The 27,198-nt window shown below is 41.6% G+C and overlaps 1 protein-coding gene across 1 annotated transcript in view; it reads left to right on the top strand.

Annotated features, from left to right (window-relative positions):
- Positions 1 to 4,908: 4,908 nt before the first annotated feature.
- The window catches only part of LOC126456500 (uncharacterized), a 70,590-nt gene continuing 48,300 nt past the window's right edge, over positions 4,909 to 27,198 (top strand). The window contains exon 1 of the mRNA XM_050092250.1: positions 4,909 to 5,138. Coding sequence (XP_049948207.1) covers positions 5,099 to 5,138 — 40 coding nt within the window. The 5' untranslated portion in view covers positions 4,909 to 5,098. The remainder of the gene's footprint in view (positions 5,139 to 27,198) is intronic.

Genomic DNA, 27,198 nt, shown 5'->3' with positions numbered 1-27,198 from the left:
GCAAACATGCAGAAAAAGTGAAGACAGCTGAAATAAGAAACTTTCTGGCAAATTAAAACTGTGTAATGGACACAGGCTCGAACTCTGAACATTTCTCTTCTGCAGGCAAGGCAAAGGTCTCGAGTTCGAGTCTCAGTCCCCTAGTTTGCCTTGCCTGCGCAAGGAAAAGGTCTCGAGTTCTAGTCTCGGTCCAGCACACAGTTTTAATCTGCCAGGAAGTTTCATATCAGCGCAAACTCTGATGCAGAGTGAAAATTTCATTCTGGAAACATCCCCCAGGCTGTGGCTAAGCCATTTCACCGGAGTATTCTTTCTTTCAGAAGTGTTAGTTTTCAAGATTCGCAGGAGAGCTTCTGTGAAGTTTGGAAGGTAGGAAGCTAGGTACTGACAAAAGTAAAGCTGTGAGGAGAGGACGTTGGTCGTGCTTGGGCAACTCAGTTGGTAGAGCCCTTGCCTGTAAAAGGTAAAGGTTCTGAATTCGAGTCTCGATCCGACACAGTTTTAATCCAGGAACTCTCATACCAGCACACAGTCCACTGCAAAGTGAAAATTTCATTTGGGAAGCTGAAAGAAGATTATCAACTTTCTTCGCAGGGCATAATATTTCGTTTTCAACAATGTAGCATCTTGTTCCTTGTTACTGGTAAAATATGTTTTTATTGACTCCGACATTGTTTCAGAGATGACTTTACGCAGTATAAAGTGTACTAATATAGTGAAAAATGTTATTGCAGAGGTGGAAACTGGTAAAAAGGTTCAGTTACTAAAGGACATTAAATTTTCTATTCTGGTGGACGACGGTATGGATGTATCAAATAGCAAACATAAGTGTATTATAGTGAAATAATTGTCGCCAATTGACGGTTGTGTGAAAACACAACTTCTGGAATTGATCCCCATGGATGCCAAAGACTGCTTGGCAGAAAACCTATTCATAGCTCAGGAGATTATGTTGAAAGAGAAGGATATTCCAGTTGCAAATTTAATTGGCATGGGTTTGACAGTGCGTCTGTAATTGTGGTAAGCCGTACTTCTGTCATAACAAGACTTAGAAATGTTGTACCAAATCTGATTGTTCTCTACTGTATATGCCATTCATCTGCTTTAGTTGCAAGGAAAGCATGTGAGAAGCTTCGTAGATCCTGTGAAGAGTTAATAAGCTCTGTGGCGAGCTACACATTTGGCAGTGCAAAGTAATGTGCAATTTTACAAAAATTTCAAGAATTGTTTGGAGTCAAACGTAAAAAGGTGCTGAATTATGGGGTACATGATAGCTTGTTTTACATGCGTGTCTTGTTCATCTGCTGGAAAACTGAGATGTATTTTTCCATTACTTCCAGTTAGCAACTGTTGAAGATAAATTAAAGTCTGCAGAAATGATTCATTGGGAAGAGAAAATTTGTACACTAAATCTTAGATGTCGTTTCTAAAGTATGTTCTGGTTTACTTCAACAATTTTAACGTCCTTTTACAATTGAGGGAAATATTGATTCACAAGGTTTTGGAAGATTCTTTGCGTCTATTTCAAAACACTGGTCAGAACTTTCTAGCCCGTGTGTCATCACTGACATGCACAAGGTTAATAAACTTCAGCCATGCCATTGTCTCACATTAGAATCAGTGTATCTTGGCCCGAATATGAGCAGTTAGTACAAACTCTCCCTAGAGAATGTAAAAAGTGAATTCATCAACTAAGACTTAAATGTCTTGACTTCTATATCACAGCAACCGAAGAAATGTCTACCTACACATGATTTTTTTGAAAACTTGAAATTCATGGAGCCAAATATTACATTAATAGTAGACAGATCGTCCCAGATAAATGATGTATTGTTTGTTGCATCAAAGTTTGAAGGATTTGATCTAAATCCCTGAGCAGTTGAATGGAGAAGTCTTCCATTTGTGCCTGAGGGAAGGAAGAAGGAACTTTCAGAAATCGACTTGGATTATATGTGGAGTGAAATCTCAAAGTTGAAAGAGTTCCACAATCAGCTGCTTATTCAAAATATCAGTTAACTTGCTAAGCTGTTTCGTTCACTTCCACAATCTAATGCTGTAGCTCAAAGAATATTTTCTATTGTAAGTGATGTAAAAACAAGAAAACGGAACAGAATTGAAACAGAGAATTTAAATTCCATATGTGTTGTGAGATCTTCATTTTAAGCAAACGGAATAGATTGCTCAACTTATCAAGTGGAACAAAAACATCTCAATTTTCACACTAAAAAAGGCTTGTATGAAGTGACAGCACAGTCTAACATAACAGTCGCGACACTCACTGCTGTAAAAGTTGTTGCCGTTTGACAGATGGATCGACATTAGCGCTCCAAGCGGCAGGTAAGGTGAACGTCAGACGCATTGTAAGTATAATGTTTGTTTACATCCATTTCCTACGTAATTTCCGAATTATTCGAGTTATTTTCTTGCCTCCAGGAGTTTGTTTAGTATCGGAAGGCATATATGTTTCTATTAATGATTCTAAAATAAGCGCAAGTATGGACAAAAACCATGAATAGAGTGGCAAGCTACAACACATTCGTGAAGAAACACTTGTGACATTGGACAGAATTGCAGCTTACCACGTTGATATCAAAAGAATATAAACACACAGATTCACATGTAAGAAGCACAGACATGTATCTCTACATGCAAAAGCGATCGACAGCTCGTTTATCGTTCTGTAGGCCTACTGTTGCCTGTGTGTCACTGTTGCCTGTTGCCACAAGTACGACCCTAATCTTTATATTATTCAAAGTGGGTAAAGCAACTGCCAAATAGTGGCAGAAATATGCTGAAAACATTATAATGAGCTGATTACATTACATTTCACGAAAAACCAAATATTTGATAATTTTCAAACAATCTGTCTGTTGGCACTTTCCTTGTCCCGTAATAGTTTCGCTCGATCTGCACATTCTGACACTTCACACGCTTTTGTAAGACATGAACAGCTGCACTTAATCTAAGCACTTTATCGTCAAAGCACGTCTGTGGTGACGATTCGCACGAATCTGGCACTGATACATGGAGAGCTGAACTGGCTGCTTCTGTGTCATACGACTGTTTTACAGCTTTAGATTGACTGTCGAATCTTTGTGGCAGTTTCCTCTTCATCGTCAGTTGAGGTGGCTTATTTAGGATGTCAAACAGTGTGGGTACTGCATTTCACACGAGTTTGTTATTGTCTGCGTTCATGAACTGTTTTCTTCGAAATGTAGCGGACAAAACCTAATATTATTATGCGGATAAACTGGGTCTTTCTTCATAAGGTCTTCTCGTCTGCTATTAACAAGCCATTTTCTGCTCCTAAAACGATACATTCATCATTTATACACATATAGTTTGCAAGTGAATCCTGACGATACAGTTTAGTAACATGATGGTATATACGTCTCAGGATCCTTAGGAAACCTAAAAAGAGACAGCTGTGGTGTCTTCTTCCTGTTGCTGCAATTTATTGCGCTACAAACGCTCCCGATGGTATAAACCATTGTATAAATCAAAATAATCAATCACTATTCGCTTTCACGATCGCGCCGAACTCACAGCTCAACCTACAAGCCGCTTGGGGCGCTGCTGGCGCTGTAGGCAACAAAATCGAGGCGAAGTGTCGCGACCATGGAGGTATTCTTATCTCCATGGTCGAGACTGTTATGTTAGACTGTGGTGACAGTTTAAGTGTGCGATGGGGACTAAATGAGGAAAACTTCTGTGTTTCGGGAATAATATTTCTACAAAGGGAAAACTGTATCAACTGAAACGAGAAGCAACCAGTTCAATAACGCAAATGCTGAATTTACATTATATTATGTAGTGTTGCAAGGGCTTTAGTAAATATGGTAGTTGTGCACCCTAAACACTACTACTAGTTTATATTCCTCCTTGTGGAATCGTAGTCCATTATTTCTCTCTCTCTCTCCTTTTTTTAGGCATCAGATGTCTTTCTTTAAGGCCCGTCCACACGCAACGATCTGTCTGCGCAAATGTCTGCGCACATCACATCTGCGCAGACAGATCGTTGCGTGTGGACAGATGATTTGCACCAACCTCAGGTGTGTGCAAACCTGGGAGTTGGAGTTGGAGGTTTGAGCGAAACCTCTCAAATCTGTGGGTTCAAACCACATCTGCGCAGACAAGTTGGAGCGTGTGGACAGGAGATCGCCGCAAATCTGGCGCGAAACAGCTGTTTGCTCAGTCTAGTGTTTGTATTTGTGCGCACAGGGCATTAAAATGGCTGATACTCGTCAGTCTTCTCGGGAGTTTGTAAGTGAATTCATTGAAATATATAGAAACCACCCATGTCTGTGGAAGATTAAAGTAAAGAATATAGTGACTGAGACAAAAAGACAACAGCATACAATGCTCTAATTGAAAAATTGCGGGTATTATTTCACTGAACTCTTGTTTCGATATTGCAGTTGAAAAATTTTGTAGCTCCTTCCTGTTGCTAGGAATCTTAATGTTACCGCCAGGCGTTCATGAGGAGAAATTGCCCTTCTCTATACAAGTATTTTTTCTCATAAGCAAATAATTTCGCCAGTCGTTAGGTTCGCCCTGCAACTCTCGCAGTAAATTTACGTGAGAAAACTGCTTTCGCTTTAGCAGCCACTGTCTATACCTTTTGACCACTTTCTCTGTTTCCTGCGGTTGGTCTGAATGTTTTTTACAACACAAGTTGCGAACACAGACCACGACAGAACTTCCTCCATTTCTATATTTCAAAATAACGGAATTAAATTTTTGACGTTTACGGGGAGCGTAGTCGCTTGCCACTGATATTTCTTTTCTACACCGACAGATGGCGGGCGAGTAATAGATTGGGGTTTGTGTCGTGTGAACACATCACATTTGCAGCGATCTTTTGCATGTACAGACATCTGCGCCGATGTCTGCGCAGACAGATCGTTGCGTGTGGACCGGGCTTTACCACGGGACAGAGACGGGACATTTTCAGTACCCGGTTGAGATTTTTGAGCTTCAGTAGTTGGCATGACGGAATTCAAATAGATTGAGCGCGAAGTCACAAATGCCAGAAAAAAAATTGTTTACGAAGACGGTGTGTGATGTCGTTGGGACGTAGTGAATTGTAAAAAGAATAATGTTGGAGAACAACGTGGTAGATGTGAAAAACATGTCTGGTTCGTATGAAATTTAATTCGGTAATTAATGACTGTTTTTAAGATATCTGCATCCGTCATGCATGAAGCTTTCCTGGGCGTATGATATTTTTGAAGTTGGGTGTTCTACTTCTCGTAGGATGTACGTATGATGTGGAACCTATTAAATGTTTGCTAAGATGTTTTGTTAACACCAGTTCACATACGAATACGATATAACCAGTGTTGTTGTACAGTGAATAAATAAACTTCGAAATATGAATTTTTGTTAGGCCTAGTTAAAAGACAATTTAGTATGTGGTACAACCGTACTGTTGACCCTTTCGCTAAGAGTCACACAGTCACCACATACTTCTAGGTCGTGAAGATTTGGCACCAATAACAATTGACGCAGTGTCATCATCTTCATATTCTTTATCTGTGAACAGAATGAAAGGAAGCTACAGTAAATAGTATGTCACACACATTAAAGAAACATATGAAGTTAACATATTTCTTTTAGTTTCTACTTGCAGTACTCGCGATTTCAAAGATTACTCTGGTTACAAATATTAGATGACACAAAAGCTAGTAAAAATGGAAGTTTAATGGCCACAAATGGGAAATATTTTCAGTGTAAGTGGCACTGCGCCATCTCTTTGCAAAATAGCAATCTACTATTTCAGAGTGGACTATACTATAGCTCTTGTGGTCTAGTCTTACATGTTATGACAATGGTGAATCCTCAGTTTGGACATGCCACATCCTCACAATTGCTACAGTGTTCACATGAAGTTACTTCTGTCAAAACCGAACGAGGTGGCGCAGTGGTTAGCACACTGGACTCGCATTCGGGAGGACGACGGTTCAATCCCACGTCCGGCCATCCTGATTTAGGTTTTCCGTGATTTGCCTAAATCGCTTCAGGCAAACGCCGGGATGGTTCCTTTGAAAGGGCATGGCCGATTTTCCTTCCTCATCCTTCCCTCACCCGAGCTTGCGCTCCGTCTCTAATGACTTCGTTGTCGACGGGACGTTAAACACTAATATCCTCCTCCTCCTTCTGTCAAGGCATCGTGATCATTGGGAAGATGGTCTTCCTTGTGTCAGAAACTAGAATTATGATAAGGCTTATGGTGAAGAACATAGATGGCATCCATATGCTTTTGTCTCCTTCATTTAGGATAAACATGCTTCATCTCATAGGTAATGTGTAGTGAGGTGTAGGATTCAATGAAAGTGAACATTGTACTTTAGTAGTGTATTCTCATTTGTCGATTTGGGAACCTACGAAAAATAGAATTTGGCCCAGAAGCAACAAAAAACACGGGAATGCAACATAGGTATACAGCCCGCCCCACCCCCTGATCTCAGGCTCTACTTTTGTTATGTTATCACAATATCCAATCAATAAATAACAAACAGAAGTTGAAGTCGGTCAGTCAACAGTTTCAGGGTTGATGTTACTTATTTCACAGAGCACTGGCTCAAAACTCAGAACATGTCATTCTTCAGCTTTCCAAATTATGGAGTTGGTAATGGATTCTGCAGGTCTGACAGCAGGGAAGGGGGGGGGGGGGGGCTGGTTTGGAGGCTGTCTAATACTTGTTGAGGAGGACATAGTATTCAGCATATGCAACAAAGCTGACCACCTAAATATTTAAAAAACATTTTGAGCATTATGGTGTAGAAATCAAGCATCTGAATGTAATAATAGTCTGTACTTGCCATTCTCCTGATGACAGCATATCCCAGTTTCTGAACACATTTTAAACTTGTGTATTTTTACAGATTCAAAAGTAAGAACATATTGTGTGGTGATTTTAACATGAATTTTGGTAACATTTTACGTGCAGCAAATCATGTCGTTAACCTACTAACAACTTTCGATATCCAGAACATAGTATAGGGTCCAACTAGAATAAGAAAGCAATTCAAGCAGCTGTATAAATGCAATAGTCTTATACCCATAATCTTTCCCATTTATTGAAGTCCTGAGCTGGTCTAATTTACTCTATCAGCGGAGCGTGTTATGGCTGAGTTTAGAACAAATAGAAGAAAAGTCATTACCTACTTTCATCTGCAGAAGGCAGATAAGAAACCCTAGCAGTATTGACATGTTTAAGAATGTCCTTCAATCTCAGTCCTGGGATATTATTTGCAAGGATGAAAATGAAGGTTAGATTAGATTCGGATTTCTCTCTGTAGACCCAAAAAGAGATGATTTTCATGGGTGTGGAACATGTCAGAAAGTATAACATAAAAAAACATAAAACATTTTAATATAATACTTATGACTCTGATCATTTGCCAGATTGTCAAAATGGGTGAATACATTACAGTAAACTGGAACTGCTAATATCTACAGAATTAATACACTTGTCAGAATGAAACTTTGTTAAGCACATTTATCATACACAAAATGCCTAATCTTTCCAGTTGCGACAAAGTGCCATCAAAACTGAAATCTGACAACTTTACTGAAGCTTGCCTGACAGTCCCTGTTAAGATATTCATCTATAGAGTAGGAGGAGTTGCCTATCAAAAAGTCTTCCAAACTCTGCTTCTACTGTACTTTATTTGAAACCAAGCTTTTAATGATTGCTGGCAATTTATTGAAAATATTTGTTCCTGAATTTTTGGTCCCCTTTCTGGACCAAGGTAAGTGATTGTAACTCTTTATGTAGGTTGCTCTTATTCCTACAACTGATACTGTGTATTAAGCTATTTATTAGAAATAGAGATATATTACTTGCAACAAATTTCATCAAGGAATAATTATACTGAGAAGCAGTGGTTAGAATACAAAGTTCCATCAACAGGTTCCTACATGATATTATTGAATTTACACCACAAATGATTTTTATTACATGCCTTTACTTGCTAAAATCATTTGGGCAGTTTGATGAGTTATGCAGAATAATACCCTGTATGACAAACAGAATGAAAGCAAGCATAGTATACTAGTTTTTTTGTATTTATATCTCCTTCATCTTTCATCATTCTCACTGAAAAACAGACTTGTTTAGCTGCTTCAGCAATTCTGTGGTATGCCCTTCCCAACTGAATCTATTATTGAGTTGTAATCCAAGAAATTTAACACTGTCAACCTCTTCTATTTGCAAGTCTTCTTATGTTATATACATGCTGGAAGGAATACTCTTACAGGTTCTGAACTGCATATAGTGGGTCTTTTCAGAGTTCAGTGAGAGCGAATTAGCTTTAAACCATTTATTAATGTTGGTGTATATTTGATTAGCAGCCATTTCTAATTCTGTACTTGGCTTGCTACTTGTTGCAATGTTTGTATCATCTGCAATTAAAACAAACTTAGCACCTGGCAAAGTAACAGGCAAGAGGTCATTCTTGTACACAAGAAAGAGCAGTGGGGCCTTGAGTGACACCATATGTAATTAATTCCCAATCAGATGAAGACTGGCAACTTACTGTACAGATATTTTACGACAACACCCTTTGTTTCCTGTTAGTTAGATAAAACTCTAATCATTTCGCAGCATTGCTGGTAACACTGTATTCTTATTTACTTCCCAAGAGAATGCTGTGGTTCACACAGTTGAAGGCTTTTGACGGGTCACAGAAAATGCCAGTGGCCTCTGATTTATTATCTAATGAATTAAGTACATTCTCACTGTAAATGTAAATAGCTTTCTCTATATGAGGACCCTTAAGAACCCCAAACTGTGACTTGGACACTATATTATTTACCATGTGCGTGAACTGTTCCAGCCCACATTCTGCTCGATCTATTAAAAAGGAAAGGATGATTCAGCAGTTCAAAATTCTTGACAGTCTAGCCTACTCTGAGGCCCGACAGTAATTTGACCATCTCCACCTTTGCTTCTGTTGGATCCTTTCCTCCTCCGTAGCTCTGTCATGTTCCCTTACCTCCTCCCAGGTGTTCCTGTTCCCTCTTTCTCTTCAGCTGGAGAAGAAACTATCTTCCCTGGCACCCACTGGGGCTGGGGCTCTATAAGACAAGAAGCCTGTTACTTCGTCAGATGCGGGGACCCATGCTGTGGGGGCCTCAAGGTCATTCATTCTCTTTTATTATCCTGAGACTACTGCGACTCTTGCCTAATGGCTGGGGTGGCCAAGATTTAAGGCCTACGCCTGATTGCCAAAGCACTCAGCCTTGCTTCGCATTTCCCCCGCTGCTCCACCACACTGTGCATGAGGAGGGGGAAGATGGGGAAACAGAAAACTTGCCACATTTAAATGGCTGTATAGTGGTACTGCGTATGGCTGGATCTTAGGTTTCTCATTTCTCAACAGTATAGATCACAAAAAAAACAAGGTGTCAGTATTAATTATGATTGGTGCGCTGAAGACATGACTTTTATCTGGTACGATCTGTCGGCTTATGGACAGATGCAGACAGTTTCAGAGTTTTAAACTCAAGTTGCCATGTAATTGTGACTTATTTAGTTTCATAATCGAAAAAGGTCTTTCTTGTAAACAGATGTGACATTGACAGCGTCTTCAAAATTTTGATGAAAATTTTGTTGTAATTCTTGCAAGGACACAATGAATTCTTCAAACCTCATGCTTCCTTTAACACCAGTGAGCTTAGCAAACTGGATTGCCTTTGTCAGAATTTGTTCCTTCTAAAATTCGATTTTCTTTTTAAATGGCCCTCCATCAAATCAGAAAGAAGTTACCGTGTAATGTAGTGTGCAGTCAAGGCCACTTAAAACGTGAAGTCTTCAATACATACTGAATGTTCTAATTTTCGTTCCTGCACTCCTTTTTTCTTCGTAAATTCAACAACAATGAGATATAACTGGAAAAATTATTCCAGTCATGCTCCTTGACTTTGCACTTTGCAGTAATGTACTGTTCATTTGCATTGAAAACTGTTGCAACTGACGGTGGAATCATGGGTGTCGTTTCAGAAATTTTACTGTATGTACCACCAATTTCTTCAAGTGCTGTGTCTGCAAATTTAGTACAAAGTGCTTCTTGACGTCCAGAACAATGGATCCTGTCTGTCGATCGTTGTAGTTTTTGCCTTTTTTCATTGTCAGCTAAAAGTTTTAATTCCTTTGACATTGTACGAAACTGTCATTTTGTAGCATATAAGCAGCACCTGTTGCATACGAGAATTGAGAATTCTCATCCCTCTCTTCTGTTATTACCATTTTTAAAGGATTGTGATGATAGTTCACTAGACCACTTCCTTCTGTGCAAACAGTCTGACACCGCTATTCTGTCAAACTCAAAGAGTTGTGTAGACTGCAAAATTCTGCACTGCAATGATAAATGAAATGTCACGCTGCTTTGTGTGCTTCAGACACGGACCAAGCAAACCTGAGTGACTGGCCAGGCCTTGGCCCACACACACTGCTCACGTGAAGTTTGGCATGTTGTGGCTGGCCCTGGCCTAATGTGCAAGTCTCAGGACAACCACCCACCCGCGATTTCCAGCAGGTGTGATGGACGCTGATTCCACACAATGACTGATTCTGGCACATTTAATGTTCATCTGGCCTCTTATATTACTTTCCTCCAATGGAACTGTAATAGTGTTAATTGTCTCCTTCTGGAACTGCAGTACCTTGTTTATATATACTCTGTAGCTTGTGTTGTATTACAAGAATCTCCATTTTGTGGATACTCAGTTCCCGACTCTTCATGGTTTCCAAGTATTCTGCCGGAACCTGGTCGGGTCTTTGTGAGCATCTGGTGATGCCTATACGTTGGTCAGCACTGACATTGTTAGTTCCTAGGTTTCTTGTCATACTGCACTGGAAACTATGACCATTTTGGATCCATTTATACTCTGCGGTATAGATATGCAACCTTCATCTCCCCCCTCCGACTGGCCTTCTATGCTTTCTGCTCAAGTGAAATGTAGGGCAAAATGGTCAGTGAAAAGTCATTTAAGAGCCACTGATAATTACTGAAGCATTTTGTTGTGCACCCAGTCCAGCACAGTAGTCATGTTGATGCAGATAGCAAGGGCACTGGAGAGCTCCCATTTGTTAAATGGGACATTACAAGGCTCCGGGCAATGTGGAACAGAGATAAAAGAAGTCATTCCAAATGATGTTAAAGAAGACTGAATGCAGATGCATAGTGGGCCAAAACATCCCAAAGGTGTTCTTTGGGATTCAGGTCAGGACTCTGTGCAGGCCAGTCCATTACATTGATGTTCTTGTTGTATAACCACTCTGCAACAGGTCGTGCATTATGAACAGTTGCTTGATCATGTTGAAAGGTGCAATCGCCATCCCTGAATTGTTCAATTGTGGGAAGCAAGAAGGTTCTTAAAACATCAATGTAGGCCTGTGCTGTGATAGTGCCATGGAAAACAACAAGGGGTGCAAGCCTCCTCCGTGAAAAACACAATGCACCCTGACACCACCATCTCTGAATTTTACTGTTGGCACTACACACGCTGGCAGATGACCTCCACCGGGCATTCGCCATACCCACACCCTGCCATCAGATCGCCACATTGTGTCTTGTGATTTGTAACTCCACACAACATTTTCCCATTGTTCAATCATCCAATGTTTACACCCCTTAAACCAAGTGAGGTGTCGTTTGGCATTTACTGGTGTGATGTATGCCTTATGAGGGATCCCACCTGTCGGCTTTGACCCGTGACATAAGGCTGTTGTGGTGCATGACGTCACGATGGCGCGGAATTTAGTTTGTGAGAGTGCCGTGTTTGTAGGTGTCATTTTGATGCGATCAGTGGTGCTCTCTGGTGGTGTGTTATGTGATGGTTTTGGTTTAGTTTGCGAGTGTGGCGTCGTGTGTGAATTTTGGTAAATTGCTGTTTTTATGTCTTTGGTAGGTATGGATATGACTGACAGGGTCAACAGTTTTCGGTTGTCAGCTATGGAGGGGGACAGTGCGTTGTCTCTAATACAATTTCTCCAACTATTCGGATTTTTGGATGAAGTCGTGAAGTGTTCAGTATGATGTGAAGAAATGAGGCTTACTTAAAGTTCCGGCGTCTCGGACCAGGGACAGCTGTATGTGGAGATGTCGTAAGGATAACAGGTTAAGGGAAGTGTTCGATCCCAATGTGTGGCTGTGAACGTTGGTATTGCTATCGGGAGATGTTTTTGAGCCACATAGGTCAAGGGAAGTGTTAGGTCCTAATTTTTCGGATCGGGCGCTGCTATTGAGATATATAGGTTAATGGAAGTATCAGTTTCCAGATGATGTGTGTTTAGTGGTATTTGGGGAGTTTTGTGATGTCGGTTTTTTTCGTCGTTTTGTATGGGGGTGGGTGTCTAAATCTGTTTATATTTAGTTTGTCCCCACCCAGAAAACCGCTATTTCTCGCGCTTGTCCTGTTAGTGTCGTTAGGCTTTTTGTGGAACGTGTGTGTGTGTGTGTGTGTGTGTGTGTGTGTGTGTGTGTGTGTGTGTGTGTGAACTGCATGTTATATGAAAAATATTTGTTTGAGGGTGTCCAGATAATTTTGATCACATAGTGTGCATAACAACTTGTATTAATTTGGACACAGTTGGCTTCTGGAGTTTCCATTGATCTGAAAAGGCATTTGATCTAGTCCAGTGGCTATCAAACTTTTTTGCTCAGGAGTCAACATTGACATTGTGGGGTTTCAGTTGGTACCGCATATATAGTGGGTAATATTATTAGTTGGTAATCTACATAAATTAGTGCGTAATTAACCCAAAATAGAATAGCAGTAATAAGAGCACAAAAAGTTGGACAAAAGCCCCAAAAGCACTGATCTTTGCGTTTTGGCACCATTCAGAACAAGTAGTGTTGACTGTGCCCTCTTTCAGATTGCTGCCAAACTCAACAATCTAACAGTTGTGACACTATAGCTGTGTGATAAGAGTTGTTGGTTTTACTATATATGTGAATGACTGATTGACAGCAGTATTTGTAGTTAAATTTGAATGCTCTGTTCAATATTAGACACAATCACAAAAGTGTGCTAAATTATTTAAATGCCAATTTTTGTCTACACATGCCATTATATTAAACAGCTTTAATTAATTTAATGTTACTTTCTACAAATAAGTACTGCATTTGAGAATGATATTTTGTGTAGTGAACATGTTACTTCCGTGTCAATAGTGGCTGATTGGTACGACTTGTGCATGCCCATGAGTTGTCATAACTGGAAGTTAACCAAGAAAACATCCCCTCACTACGTCCTCTAACACCACAGACGTCACCCTAGTTATCCCTCTGCCTCTGAGGTAAGTGTCCAGTTTAGTGTAGCTAATGGCTGAATTCACCAATGTCCATTACAATTAAGCACATCTAAAAAAATTTGTTGGTTACTGAGCAGAAAGCTACAGTCTTCGGAAGCTCTTTTTGGATTCAGCTGTTAGTTGCTAGACGCTCATTATTGTCAAATGAGGCTTGTAACTGCTGGCCACATAAATACTTGAGTTGGGCCAGAGTTTCACAACCACTGATCTAGTAAATCACACAGTGCTCCTACATAAACTGGATGCTTAAATTATAAGAGAAGTCTGTAGTGAATGGTTTGTCATATCTATCAGACAGAGAGCAGCTGGTAGAAATAACAACACATGATATAAGAACAAGCTATTCAGATACAATACCTGTTACATCAGAAGTCCCACAGGGCTCAATCTTAACCCCTTCTTCTTTGTCTCTATTAATGACCTCCTGGAACACCTATCCACAACACCTGTGTCATTTTGCCAATGATACAAACAATCTATCTTGTAACAGTTCTCCACAGTAGATAAGAGCCAACTTTGTTGACAGCTGTGAAAGGCTTCTATACTGGCTCTTTGAAGACAACCTCTTAATATAGGGAAAAAAAAGCTCATACATTATTTTGTCCATCAAAGATCCATACACCACACGTAGAATCCTCGAAAGAGCCATACCTAAAGACTGAAAGTAGCACACACAAGTCACACCAGTTCCCAAGAAAGGAAATAACTTATCCTCTGAATTACAGACCCATATCAGTAATGTTGATTTGCAGTAGTATTTTGGGACCCTTGCTATGTTTGAACTTTATGAATTACCTCGAAGAAAATGATTTTTTGACAAATAGCTAACAAAGATCCAGAAAATGTTGTTCTTGTGAAACACAACTAGTTCTTTATTCTAACAAAGTAATGAATGCTGCCAATAGATCTCAAATTGATTCCATATTTTTAGATTTCTAGAAGGCTTTTGACACTGATATTCACAAGCAACTTCTAATCAAATTGCATGCCTGTGGGTTATCACTACAGTTGTGCAACTGTGTTTGTGATTTCCTGGCAGAAAGATCACAGTCCGTAGTGATTGATGGAAAGTCATTGATTAAAACAGAAACAATATCTGGCATTGCCCAAGGGAGTGTTACAGGCTCTCTGCTGTTCCTCATCCATCTAAACGATTCAGAAGACAATCTAAACAGCTCCATTACATTGTTTGCGAATGATACTCTCATTTTCCACCTAGTAAAGTCATCAGGTGATCAAAATCCATTGCAAAACAATTTAGGCATAATATATGTATGGTGCAGAAAGTGGCAGTTAACTCTAAATAATGAAAACTGTTAAGTCGTCCACATGAGGACTAAAAGGAATCTGCTAAATTTCTGTTACAAGATAAATCACACAAACCTAAAGGCTCTAAATTCAGCTAAATACTCAAGGATTACAATTACGAATAATTTAAATTGGAACAATCACAAAGATAATGTTGTTGGGAAAGCAAACCAGACTGTGATGTATTGGCAGAACACACAGATAATGCAACAGGTTTACCGAAGGGACTGCTTACATTACACTTTTCTGTCCTCTTCTGGAGTACTACTGTGCAGTGGGGGTCCACATCAGACAGGAGTGACGGAGGACATTGAAAAAATTCAGGACAACTCGTTTTGTATTATTGCAAAGTAGAGGATAACGAGCCATTGGTACAATAAGTGAATTGGGGTGGCAATAATTAAAACAAAGGAATTTTTTTGTTGTGGCAGGATCTTCTTATGATGCCTCACACTTGTTTTCTCCTCAGTGTTAAAATATTTTGTTGGTGCCCACCTACAAAGGAATAAATCATCATAAAATAAGAGAAATTGGAGCTTGCATGGAAAGATTTAAGTATTCATCTCTCCTGTGCACTGTTAGAGAGTGGGATGATAAAGAAATAGCTCGAAGGTCTTTGATGAACCCTCTGCTAGACATTTAATTGTGAATTTCAGAGTAACCATGTAGATATAGATGTTAATTATGAAGGATTGAAGGGTATTGCTGGAGCCTTGAAGTGTTAGATGACTTCATAATGGAATACTTCTAACAAGGGAAACTTCTCATTGCACCCCTCTCCCCCTCGGATTTAGTGGTAAGAGGACCCAGTGGGCAGCCCATCAAAATCTGAACACTGATCAAGCATGGAAACAGGAAGAAGTTGTACTGGACTCTGAAGAAAGAGGGGGTGGGGGTGGGGAATGGAAACAGTGAATGGTCCAAGAAGTAGCAGTGCAATATAGAGCATCTGGGGAAAGAAGTGGCATCGCGGTTACAATGTTGGACAGCAATGGACGAGCCATTTTCAAACCTCCCTCGTACCTCTTTTTGTTCCTCTTGCTGTTCATCCTATTCAAATTTGTGTCTGTATTGTGGTGTAACATCCATTTGCAATAACGAGGTTTAAGGTAGGGACCTGTGATAACAGTTGATTCTCCACAACTATTCTGTTAGTCAAAAGGAAGCAGCTTTTGAATGGGAACCGCAAACATTTGATGACAAGGTGACAAGTCAGTCAAATCCTCCACCAGGAAACATGTCTGGCTACGAGTGGGAGCCTCGCTAGTTCACGACAGTTAGTCTTAGCCCTGATGACGACCATGGAGGTAGTGGTCGAAAGCTTGGAGTTTTATCCTGAATTGACGCGGCATGTACACGGAGAGATTTTTATTCAGGAAACATGTCTGTTGTCATATACGGCATTAGTGACAGTATGTGGGTCATACAATAGGAATCTCTTATCGACGCACGTAATTTGTACGACTGGTAAATGATCGAGGTATGTCATTGCCCGATATAGGTGTTTGTGTGAGCGTGATCACTCCCAATGGCACAGTTTCTGTGTACTGTGAAAACACATGCTTTTAACGTTTTTGGAGTTGTGTTCCGTTTTGGAAATCTTGACTCTTATTAAATACCTTCGTTGTAACATAGTTCACACCCGTTTGTATGTTGTTTCAATTTCTGTGATACGTCTATGTGGTATCTTGGCTGCTCTCACTATTCACCCCATTTACTTGTGACGTCAACGTATTCTTACCACGACTCATTTTCAGTAATCAATGTACAGTATGACAACTGCCAAGACTACAGAAAAAGGACAAATGTTTCAATGACCAGAGGGACAGTTCATAATGTTGAGGAAGGGCACGAGATAGTTTTTAATACTGCTCACCCGCGTGGTGGTAATGCAATGCCGTAACCACTTAACCAACACGCCATTTTTTTTCCAGCTACTCTATAAGCACTTCTTGTTCTTGGACCATTCAGTTTACATTTTGCTTTTTTTCCATAGTTCAGTACATCATCTTCTTGTTTTCATGCTTGATCTGTGTTCAGTTTTCGACAGGTTATCCACTGGGCCATCTTACCACTAAATCAGAGAGGGGCTGCGATGGGGAGTTTCCCTTGTAAATGAAACTCACAATTCGCCTAAATTATCTAAACTGTGGAGATGCAAGGCCTTAGAGGACTATCCTATTGTGGCTGAATTGCATAATATTTTTAACTTATGTGAAGGCATGGTTACATACTCTGTTGTGATGGATACGGATCCTGAGGAATTGTGGGAGAAATGGAAAACCATGGGTGTCATGAAAGTGTAGAACTACATGCGGAGAGTTGGTGACATGCTCAGTCATCTGTGCCCCGGAGCTAAAGGCAAGCTCCTGTCTTGGTTCAGTCAAGTCTTGTTTGATGGACAGTAGTTCACCACTTGGAAGGAGGCAATATTAATTCCATTCTGGGAAACGGGCAATTATCTTGTGTGGGTAAGACCCTAGAGACTTAGTGTAAGAAACCACCAGAGAAGACCACATTTCAGTTTCAGCCAACTAGAGCTGTTTGAAATTGTAAGTACAATATGCACTTTTTAGGCCTTCTGATTGACATTAAATTAACCTGGTTCCTGTACCTGAAAGACCAGTGAACAAAGAACTTCAGATCATTGAACAGTTTGAAATACCTCAGTGGAAATGCATGGAGAGCCGACAGTCTGGCCTCTTGCAGTTTTGTAGTATGTCTGTCAGACTGGCTCGTCATATCCCGAGATCATCTGTGCTGCTGCTAGTGCAGTTTCAGTGCAACCATTCTGCTCTTCACAGTTTAATTCCAGAGATGTCTATACAACAGTCTTTGTTACACGGAAACCAGTTGGATGATGTGATTTTTTAACTTGAAAAAGTGTAAGAAACCATTTTGAGGTACAACATCCTGCACCAACTACATGAATGGCAGCTACCTGGACATCTGCCACTTATCGAATTCTTCCTCGAGAACTGATGCTTTTGGTATTGCGTTGGTGGTGCCTTGTATGACCATTACATTCAGGAAACTTGGTGTCCCCCAAGACCGTATACTCAGTTTTGCACTGTTTGTGATAGTTATCAGTGGCATCTCCTCCACACAGGAGCCATGTAAGTGATCTATGTTGGTGGGTGATTTCGCAGTCTTCTTCTACTCTTCCTCCGATCTTGCAAAGACAATAAGGGATGAGCATCAGGAGGCTGGAAGCTTGGGCCATTAAAAATGGTTCTGTGTTCACACCAGAGAAGACCACATTTCAGTTTCAGCCAACTAGAGCTGTTTGAAATTGTAAGTACAATATGCACTTTTTAGGCCTTCTGATTGACATTAAATTAACCTGGTTCCTGTACCTGAAAGACCAGTGAACAAAGAACTTCAGATCATTGAACAGTTTGAAATACCTCAGTGGAAATGCATGGAGAGCCGACAGTCCGGCCTCTTGCAGTTTTGTAGTATGTCTGTCAGACCACGATTAGATTATGGCAGCGTGGGTTATGTATCAGCATGTACTTCCTACCCCAAGACGTTAGATGCTGTCCACCATGAGAAGAGTAGGTTATCGATTAGTCTCTCAGACCAGACCAGTTCAGAGTTTGTGTGCAGAAGCTGGTAAACGACCACTCTGGATTTGGCGGCACCTCTTTCTGACTTGACAGGCCATTAAAATCTTAACATTGCCTCAGTCATTAGCCCACACTAACTTTGAGTGGTTGTTCAGGAATTGGTCCCATGTGGCCAAGTCATTCAGTACATGTGCTACTGACTGTCTCACAGATCTGGCTGTATCAGACCTCAGAGTATGTGGCCAGGACTCGAACAGATTGCCAACTTAGTGTCTTCATAGGCCCAAAGTGATCTTAAGCTTGACAAAGTAGAAGGAAACTTTTACATCACACTACTTTTTTTTACGAATCTGTTTTCTTCAGTTTTAAGTAAGTACCATAGTTTTATCATTGTATGTGTGGATGGCTTCTAGCATCACACTACTTTTTTTACGAATCTGTTTTCTTCAGTTTTAAGTAAGTACCATAGTTTTATCATTGTATGTGTGGATGGCTTCTAGCAAGGGAATGCTATTGGTTGTTCAGCTGTTTTGCCAGATAGGATTTTCCATCTACACATTCCCGAACTCTACAAATTATGATGTGAGGCTATATGCATTATTTTATGTGGTAATTCCACGTCAGTCCAACACAGAAATGTAATGGTTTCAACCTCGAATTTGTAGATGTATGGTGCCATTGTGAAGTCAGTCACAGACGAACTAAATTCAAAAATTATGTGAAATTTGCTCATGTCAGCCTCAACATAATAGTCTTGTTGTTTCTAATCCAGATACATCAATGACACTTACCATTGAAAAAGTGATGAGTAGGTGTGCCTTGTGAGAGAAAGAGTTCACGTTGCTTGAAAGAGATTGTCGTGAAAGTAGATCTGCCTTTGTCAGCAATACCTTTCAACAAATTAAGTATCTGATCAACACATGACTTCAGGATACTCATACTTTCGCAATAATACTGACCATCTCATCATTTGCGTAGCCTGTTGTATAGTTAGTTTATTAATACTGATAATGTGTATGCAACCATTGAAATGCTTTCTCTTGTCACGACGAGTCAATTAAAACATTGTTATTTGTGAGGGCTTCTCGACTGTCTCTAGCTTGCAGTGGAAATGTGATATCCACTTGTACTTAGTATAATGGCTCTTATTACATCCATACCCAAGCAATGACAGTGAAACTTATGTACTTCAGATCTTGGACACTTTTTACCAGGAGCACAAAGGGGTCATACTCATGGAAATGACCCCTTTTTGACTTTTTGTAATGTATCTTAGAGATACGCCAGGATAACAGGCAGCAAGTAGATAACCTTGTTTTATTTTCCTGCCGTTCTTTTAGATCATGTGATTTTATAATATTCCTTTCTTCCTTATTCACTAACCTCACGATGAATCGTCTGTCCCTTCTTATGATTTGAAAACATGTAGAGGCAGAAGCTATAATCCGAGTTGGTAATGGCTCACCAGTTACTGAACCGTTCATTGTTCTGGACAAAAAAATAAACAAAAAACATACACTGATATATGAAACTGAAAACTATTATGTACTAATGAAAAGAGATGGAGCACTTAAACGATAAAAACTGCAACACTACTCAGTGACAATAAAATTCTGTAAGGCTGTATTTTTCGGATGGGGAATTCTTCCACTGTGCATATGCATCTTACCAAAGCGAGCATATGGCAGGACTGTCTTCCCACTCCCTGCCTCATCCCACCACACCCGCAGTGCTCGCATGGTGTAAGTCGCATGAAACTGTGCCACAACCACGCAAGCGCATGGAAGGGCGTCGTGCTCATCAAATAGTGCATAGGACATTGCTCATTAATGCATAGTTTCCTCCCCTGTATGCTCATCTTTTTAGAGATGGTTGTGGGACGTGGCTGTTCAATACAGGATCTCAAATTAAACATCTTTCAGCCATCTAGTTTCCAACCTTATTTTATTTGGCAACCGGTTTCAGCTTTTTACTACACGATCTTCAGGCATATCGCAGCTGAGGTAGTCTTTCTACACGTTGATCAGGGGCCTGAAGATGGTGTAGTAAAATGCTGAAACTGTTTGCCAAATAAAATAAGGTTGAAAACTAGATGGCTGAAAGGTGTTTAATTTGACATCCTGTTTCAGTTTTATTTACTGACATTAGAGAAACCCTCAGTTTATCTGGAGATCTGCCCACCACCCTTGCCGACACTGCCACCAGTGTTACATGGATTTTGAAATTTCGGAAACTGTTGGGCCTTATCCCTGATGTGCTGAGCAGGGGTGTTCAGCATGCTGTGCCAAAGCAGTTAGGCATTTTTGATTGGTTTTCAGTGTAATAGTTCAGTACATCGTGATGGCAGTTTGTCATTGCTAGGTGACTCTCCTGCATTATAAGCAGCTCTGCCTGTGGGGACACACGTGGTCTTCCCAAGCAAATAGCAAGCTGACACTTAGTAATGGTGCTGATGACCTTGCTGCTGAATACCTCACTCTTCTTCTTCTTCTTCTTCTTCTTCTTCTGTTTTTAGTTCTAAATGCCTTCAGCCACTTAGATTCGGAAGCAGTGGGAAATAGTATGTGCTATAACAGTGAACTGTTTGTCAAAAGAAAACCCTAATAAGTTATTTCTCATTAATGAAAGCAAAACATTAAAATAATAATGTTCTGGCACTTGACTTATTTAGTGTCTTGCTCTTGCTTCCAAATACAGTGTTGTTAAGACTGAACTACAATCACTTAATTTTGTAAACTCTAAAATGTTCTTTGTTCATGATTGGTTCATTCTTATACCACAGATCCTATGCATATGGGTGGCCAAACAGTCATGTCTAGTATAAAAGTAAAATACACACATCAAAAAACGTTTTGCACCCCCGGTTCCTAGAACTCCGAAAGATAGACGTTGACTAGGGATATTGTATCACAGACACATTCTCTTTGACTGTGCCGGCCGGAGTGGCCGTGCGGTTCTGGGCGCTACAGTCTGGAACCGAGCGACCTCTACGGTCGCAGGTTCGAATCCTGCCTCGGGCATGGATGTGTGTGAAGTCCTTAGGTTAGTTAGGTTTAATTAGTTCTAAGTTCTAGGACCTCAGAAGTTAAGTCACATAGTGCTCAGAGCCATTTGAACTATTTTTCTTTGACTGTTCAGAGATGTCACTAAACCCGCCCAAAGATGTAAACAACTATGCATGAGTAGCGCCTATTACATGGAGGGGGTCCGACAGCTGATCAGTTCCAGTCATTCCACCAGAAAGGCTTGTGTTGTCAGTAGTTCGACCATGCCTAGACAGTCAGTACTGCGGTTTGATCGTGTCCGCATTGTTACTTTGTGCCAGGAAGGGCTCTCAACAAGGGAAGTGTCCAGGTGTCTCAGAGTGAACCAAAATGATGTTAGGACGTGGAGGAGATATAGACAGGAACTTTCGATGACATGTCTCGCTCCGGCTGCCCAAGGGCTACTACTGCAGCGGATGACTGCTACCTACAGATTATGGCTTGGAGGAACCCTGACAGCAATGCCACCAATTTGAATAATGCTTTTCGTGCAGCCACAAGACTTCGTATTAAGACTCAGATTGTGTGCAATTGGTTGCATGTTGTGCAGCTTCACTCCAGATGTCCATGATGAGGTCCAGCTTTGCAACCACAACACCATGCAGTGCAGAACAGATGGGCCCAACTACATGCTGAATGGATCGCTCAGAATTGGCATCATGTTCTCATCACTGATGCGTGTCGCATATGCCTTCAACCAGACAATCATCGGAGACGTGTTTGGAGGCAACCTGGTCAAGCTGAATGCCTTAGACACACTGTCTAGCAAGTGCAGCAAGGTGGAGGTTTCCTGCTGTTTTGGGGTGGCATTATGTGGGGCCGACATACGCTGCTGGTGGTCATGGAAGGTGCCGTAATGGCTGTACAATACTTGAATGCCATCCTCCAACCAATAGTGCAACCATATGGGCAGCATATTGGCGAGGCATTTGTCTTCATGGAGGATAATTCGTGTCCCATTGTGCTCATCTTGTGATTGGCTTCCTTTTGGATAACGTAGCTCGACTAGAGTGGCCAGCATCTTCTCTAGACATGAACTCTATCAAACATGCTTGGGATAGACTGAAAAGCTCTGTTTATAGACAACGTGACCCACCAACCACTCTGAGGGATCTACGCCGAATTGCCTCTGAGGAGTTGGACAATCTGGACCAACAGTGCCTTGATGAACTTGTGGATGCCATAACAAATACAGGCATGCATTAATGCAAGAGAACGTGCTACCGGGTATTAGAGTTACCGGTGTGCACAGCAATCTGGACCACCACCTCCGAAGGTCGCGTAGTATGGTGGTACAACATGCAGTGTGTGGTTCCCATGAGCAATTAAAAGGGTGGAAATGATGTTTATCTTGATCTCTCTTTCAATTTTCTGTACAGGTTTCGGACTCTCGGAATTGAGGTGATGCAAAACTTTTTTTGATGTGTGTATTTCTGACATAACTTTTTGGGTAAGAGATTTGGAGCAGACACTATGTACACATGAGAAATTTGTTCGCTTACTCATTCTTACAGCTTCTTGAATCATCCCTTTCTATAAAGCAGATGAGGAAATAATTGAATAAAAATAGGAAATGATATAAAGCCTGACATTGAAACGTTTAATCAGTAAGAGCTTTTTGTTTAATTCAGAGTGCACTCTATATCAGAGATTGAAAACTTAATTTTGAAACATTCTACAGTCTGTTATGGAAAAGAAGTAGGGCCTATGTGCAAAAAATTAATATTGAAAAAACAATTCAAAAACCATGTGTAATATGGAAGTAAAAAAATAAAGGGAGAAAGTTTCCAGGTAAGAGCTTTGGCCAGAATGACATGCTGGAAGCTCTGTTCACCAAATTCAATAAATACTTCCTTAATACAGTGGTGATGGATAAAGAAATTTCTGTAGTTACACATAAATGTTTTCAAACCAGTCTGTGTATATAATTAGTTCTTTGCACACAAGAGTGCTTGGATGCCATGTTCCTCCATGAACAGCGGAGGTGTAAGAGTAGCACATTGAACAGGGCCGATTTATTGTTAAATTTTGTTCATGAAGCTGGGATTGGTTAACAGCTGGTAACTTTTTAACGAAACTGACCACACAGTAATCCTTGTAGTGGTTATGGGGAAAAATAACTTATACATACTTACTATCTCCAGATTGTTTGCTTTTAGAGGACTGAGTGTTGTGTTGTTCTCATCATTTCATCACTGACTTGGAAATCACCTAAATGATGTCACATAAAGACTTGCACTTGGCAGCGAGCTGTCGCACAAGAGAGAGTTATCCATATTACCATAATTTTCTCGCAGGTGAAACTAGTGCTCTTACTGTGTGTGTTGAATGTAAGAAACAACTTCATTTCCCTCCTTGCCCACCTTGCTTCTCTTTGTCACATATTTTCCTGTAATGGAACCCAGATATCTTCTCTGGAGTGTGAGGAGCAGCTATAATTGGATTGTGGCTTTCCCCATCCACTTGTGAGCAGCTTGTCCACCTTTGCTTCTTTCCCTCCCTTCCTGATACTCCATGATTTTATTTCTGTCTTATTGTATCATCTTAGTATCAGGCTTCTGAGGATTTGCCTTTTGCATCCTCCTGAGGGTTTTTCCTGGTCCAGTACATACAGTATGAAGGGACGGATGACCTTGCAGTTTGGACCCTTTAACTCCAGCAACTAAACAACCAACCTCCACTTGTCTCTGTGTAATGGCAGTCATACTTTTTTAAAATGAATATAGCTGTATACCTCTAATATCTAAGACCACCCGTCTCCAGCCATCCTGATTTAGATTTTCTGTGATTTCCCTAAATCATTTCAGGCAAATGCCGGGATGGTTCCTTTGAAAGGGCACAGCCGATTTCCTTCCCAATCCTTCCCTAACCCGAGCTTGTGCTCCGTCTCTAATGACCTCGTTGTCGACGGGACGTTAAACACTAACCACCACCACCACCATCTAAGACCACCCAGAATCACAAGAACCAACAAGAGTATAGTGTCATGAATATGTCTTTACTTACCCTCTCTCATCATGAATGTCTACTGTCTAACTAGCAGATTTATGGTCTTCCTTTCTTGTAATTGGAAGTCTTACAGTATCACCATATCTCAGAACCTTCCTAGTGATAAACCCTACCTTAAGTCACACGTAGAACTGTTTTGGTCACAATTCTAGCATGATCAACTTCTATCCTCATAGAGCCCTCTGTACAGATGTTGCAGAAACATCACTCACCATAGCTTGCCCTATTGTGGACTATTAAACAACTAGTAGGTGCTGCCTCCACTCATATTTCTTACAGAGCAATTCATAGTGGTTCCACTGGAATCACATTTGGGAGGATGGCAGTTCAAATCTGTCTGGACATCCAGATTTAGGTTTGATAAGGTTTCCCTAGATGGAATGAGGGTAGTAGCTGGTTGGTTGCTTTGAACTGGACGTGGTCAATTTCTATCCCCAAATAAAGGTTTGCTCTGTCTCTATGACCTCATTGTTGGTGGGGTGTTTAACGCTAATGTTCCTTCCTTTTTCATATTTCTGGGGCTGAATAAAATCTTATTAAACTGCCACTCAGTAGTTTGCCAAACACAATTGTGGTAAACTCCTACATGTATTATGTCCCAATCCACCACAGTTGTCTTGTCAGTGATTGCCAGTGTGAATTCAGATTTGACTTTATTCCCTGTGTGTTTAGACATTTCCATACTCAGCTTGTAAATTTCTAGCTAGATTAATATTTGGAAGAAACTGGGCAAATCTGAAGACACCATGGATGAAGATAACTTTGGCATCACAAAAGTAAACATACTCGTGAAGCATTTCTGAATTCCATCTACACTCCTGGAAATTGAAATAAGAACACCGTGAATTCATTGTCCCAGGAAGGGGAAACTTTATTGACACATTCCTGGGGTCAGATACATCACATGATCGCACTGACAGAACCACAGGCACATAGACACAGGCAACAGAGCATGCACAATGTCTGCACTAGTACAGTGTATATCCACCTTTTGCAGCAATGCAGGCTGCTATTCTCCCATGGAGACGATCGTAGAGATGCTGGATGTAGTCCTGTGGAACAGCTTGCCATGCCATTTCCACCTGGCGCCTCAGTTGGACCAGCGTTCGTGCTGGACGTGCAGACCGCGTGAGACGACACTTCATCCAGTCCCAAACATGCTCAATGGGGGACAGATCCGGAGATCTTGCTGGCCAGGGTAGTTGACTTACACCTTCTAGAGCAAGTTGGGTGGCACGGGATACATGCGGACGTGCATTGTCCTGTTGGAACAGCAAGTTCCCTTGCCGGTCTAGGAATGGTAGAACGATGGGTTCGATGACGGTTTGGATGTACCGTGCACTATTCAGTGTCCCCTCGACGATCACCAGTGGTGTACGGCCAGTGTAGGAGATCGCTCCCCACACCATGATGCCGGGTGTTGGCCCTGTGTGCCTCGGTCGTATGCAGTCCTGATTGTGGCGCTCACCTGCACGGCGCCAAACACGCATACGACCATCATTGGCACCAAGGCAGAAGCGACTCTCATCGCTGAAGACGACACGTCTCCATTCGTCCCTCCATTCACGCCTGTCGCGACACCACTGGAGGCGGGCTGCACGATGTTGGGGCGTGAGCGGAAGACGGCCTAACGGTGTGCGGGACCGTAGCCCAGCTTCATGGAGACGGTTGCGAATGGTCCTCGCCGATACCCCAGGAGCAACAGTGTCCCTAATTTGCTGGGAAGTGGCGGTGCGGTCCCCTATGGCACTGCGTAGGATCCTACGGTCTTGGTGTGCATCCTTGCGTCGCTGCAGTCCGGTCCCAGGTCGACGGGCACGTGCACCTTCCGCCGACCACTGGCGACAACATCGATGTACTGTGGAGACCTCACGCCCCACGTGTTGAGCAATTTGGCGGTACGTCCACCCGGCCTCCCGCATGCCCACTATACGCCCTCGCTCAAAGTCCGTCAACTGCACATACGGTTCACGTCCACGCTGTCGCGGCATGCTACCAGTGTTAAAGACTGCGATGGAGCTCCGTATGCCACGGCAAACTGGCTGACACTGACGGCGGCGGTGCACAAATGCTGCGCAGCTAGCGCCATTCGACGGCCAACACCGTGGTTCCTGGTGTGTCCTCTGTGCCGTGCGTGTGATCATTGCTTGTACAGCCCTCTCGCAGTGTCCGGAGCAAGTATGGTGGGTCTGACGCACCGGTGTCAATGTCTTCTTTTTTCCATTTCCAGGAGTGTAGTTATGGAAGGAAATAAGAAGAACAATAATAACAAAGATGATGTGACTTACTATACGAAAGCGCTGGCAGGTCGATAGATACACAAACAAACACATACATACACACAAAATTCAAGCTTTCGCAACCAATGGTTGCTTCATCAGGAAAGAGGGAAGGAGAGGGAAAGATGAAAGGATGTGGGTTTTAAGGGAGAGGGTAAGAAGTCATTCCAATCCCGGGAGCGAAAAGACTTACCTTAGGGGGAAAAAAGGACAGGTATCCATTCGCGCGCGCTTGCGTGCGCGCACGCGCGCACACACACACACACACACACACACACACACACACACACACACACACACACACACATTTCCATCCACACATATACAGACACAAGCAGACATATTTAACGGCAAAGAGTTTGGGCAGAGATGTCAGTCGAGGCGGAAGTGCAGAGGCAAAGATGTTGTTGAATGACAGGTGAGGTATGAGTGGCGGCAACTTGAAATTAGTGGAGATTGAGGCCTGGTGGATAACGGGAAGAGAGGATATATTGAAGGGCAAGTTCTCATCTCTGGAGTTCGGATAGGATGGTGTTAGTGGAAAGTATCCAGATAACCCGGACGGTGTAACACTGTGCCAAGATGTGCTGGCCGTGCACCAAGGCATGTTTAGCCACAGGGTGATCCTCATTACCAACAAACACTGTCTGCCTGTGTCCATTCAT

Source organism: Schistocerca serialis, chromosome 2 (genome assembly GCF_023864345.2).
Source record: "Schistocerca serialis cubense isolate TAMUIC-IGC-003099 chromosome 2, iqSchSeri2.2, whole genome shotgun sequence".
NCBI classification, from domain to species: Eukaryota; Metazoa; Arthropoda; class Insecta; order Orthoptera; family Acrididae; genus Schistocerca; species Schistocerca serialis.
This window is presented reverse-complemented; position numbering and strand designations above follow the sequence as displayed.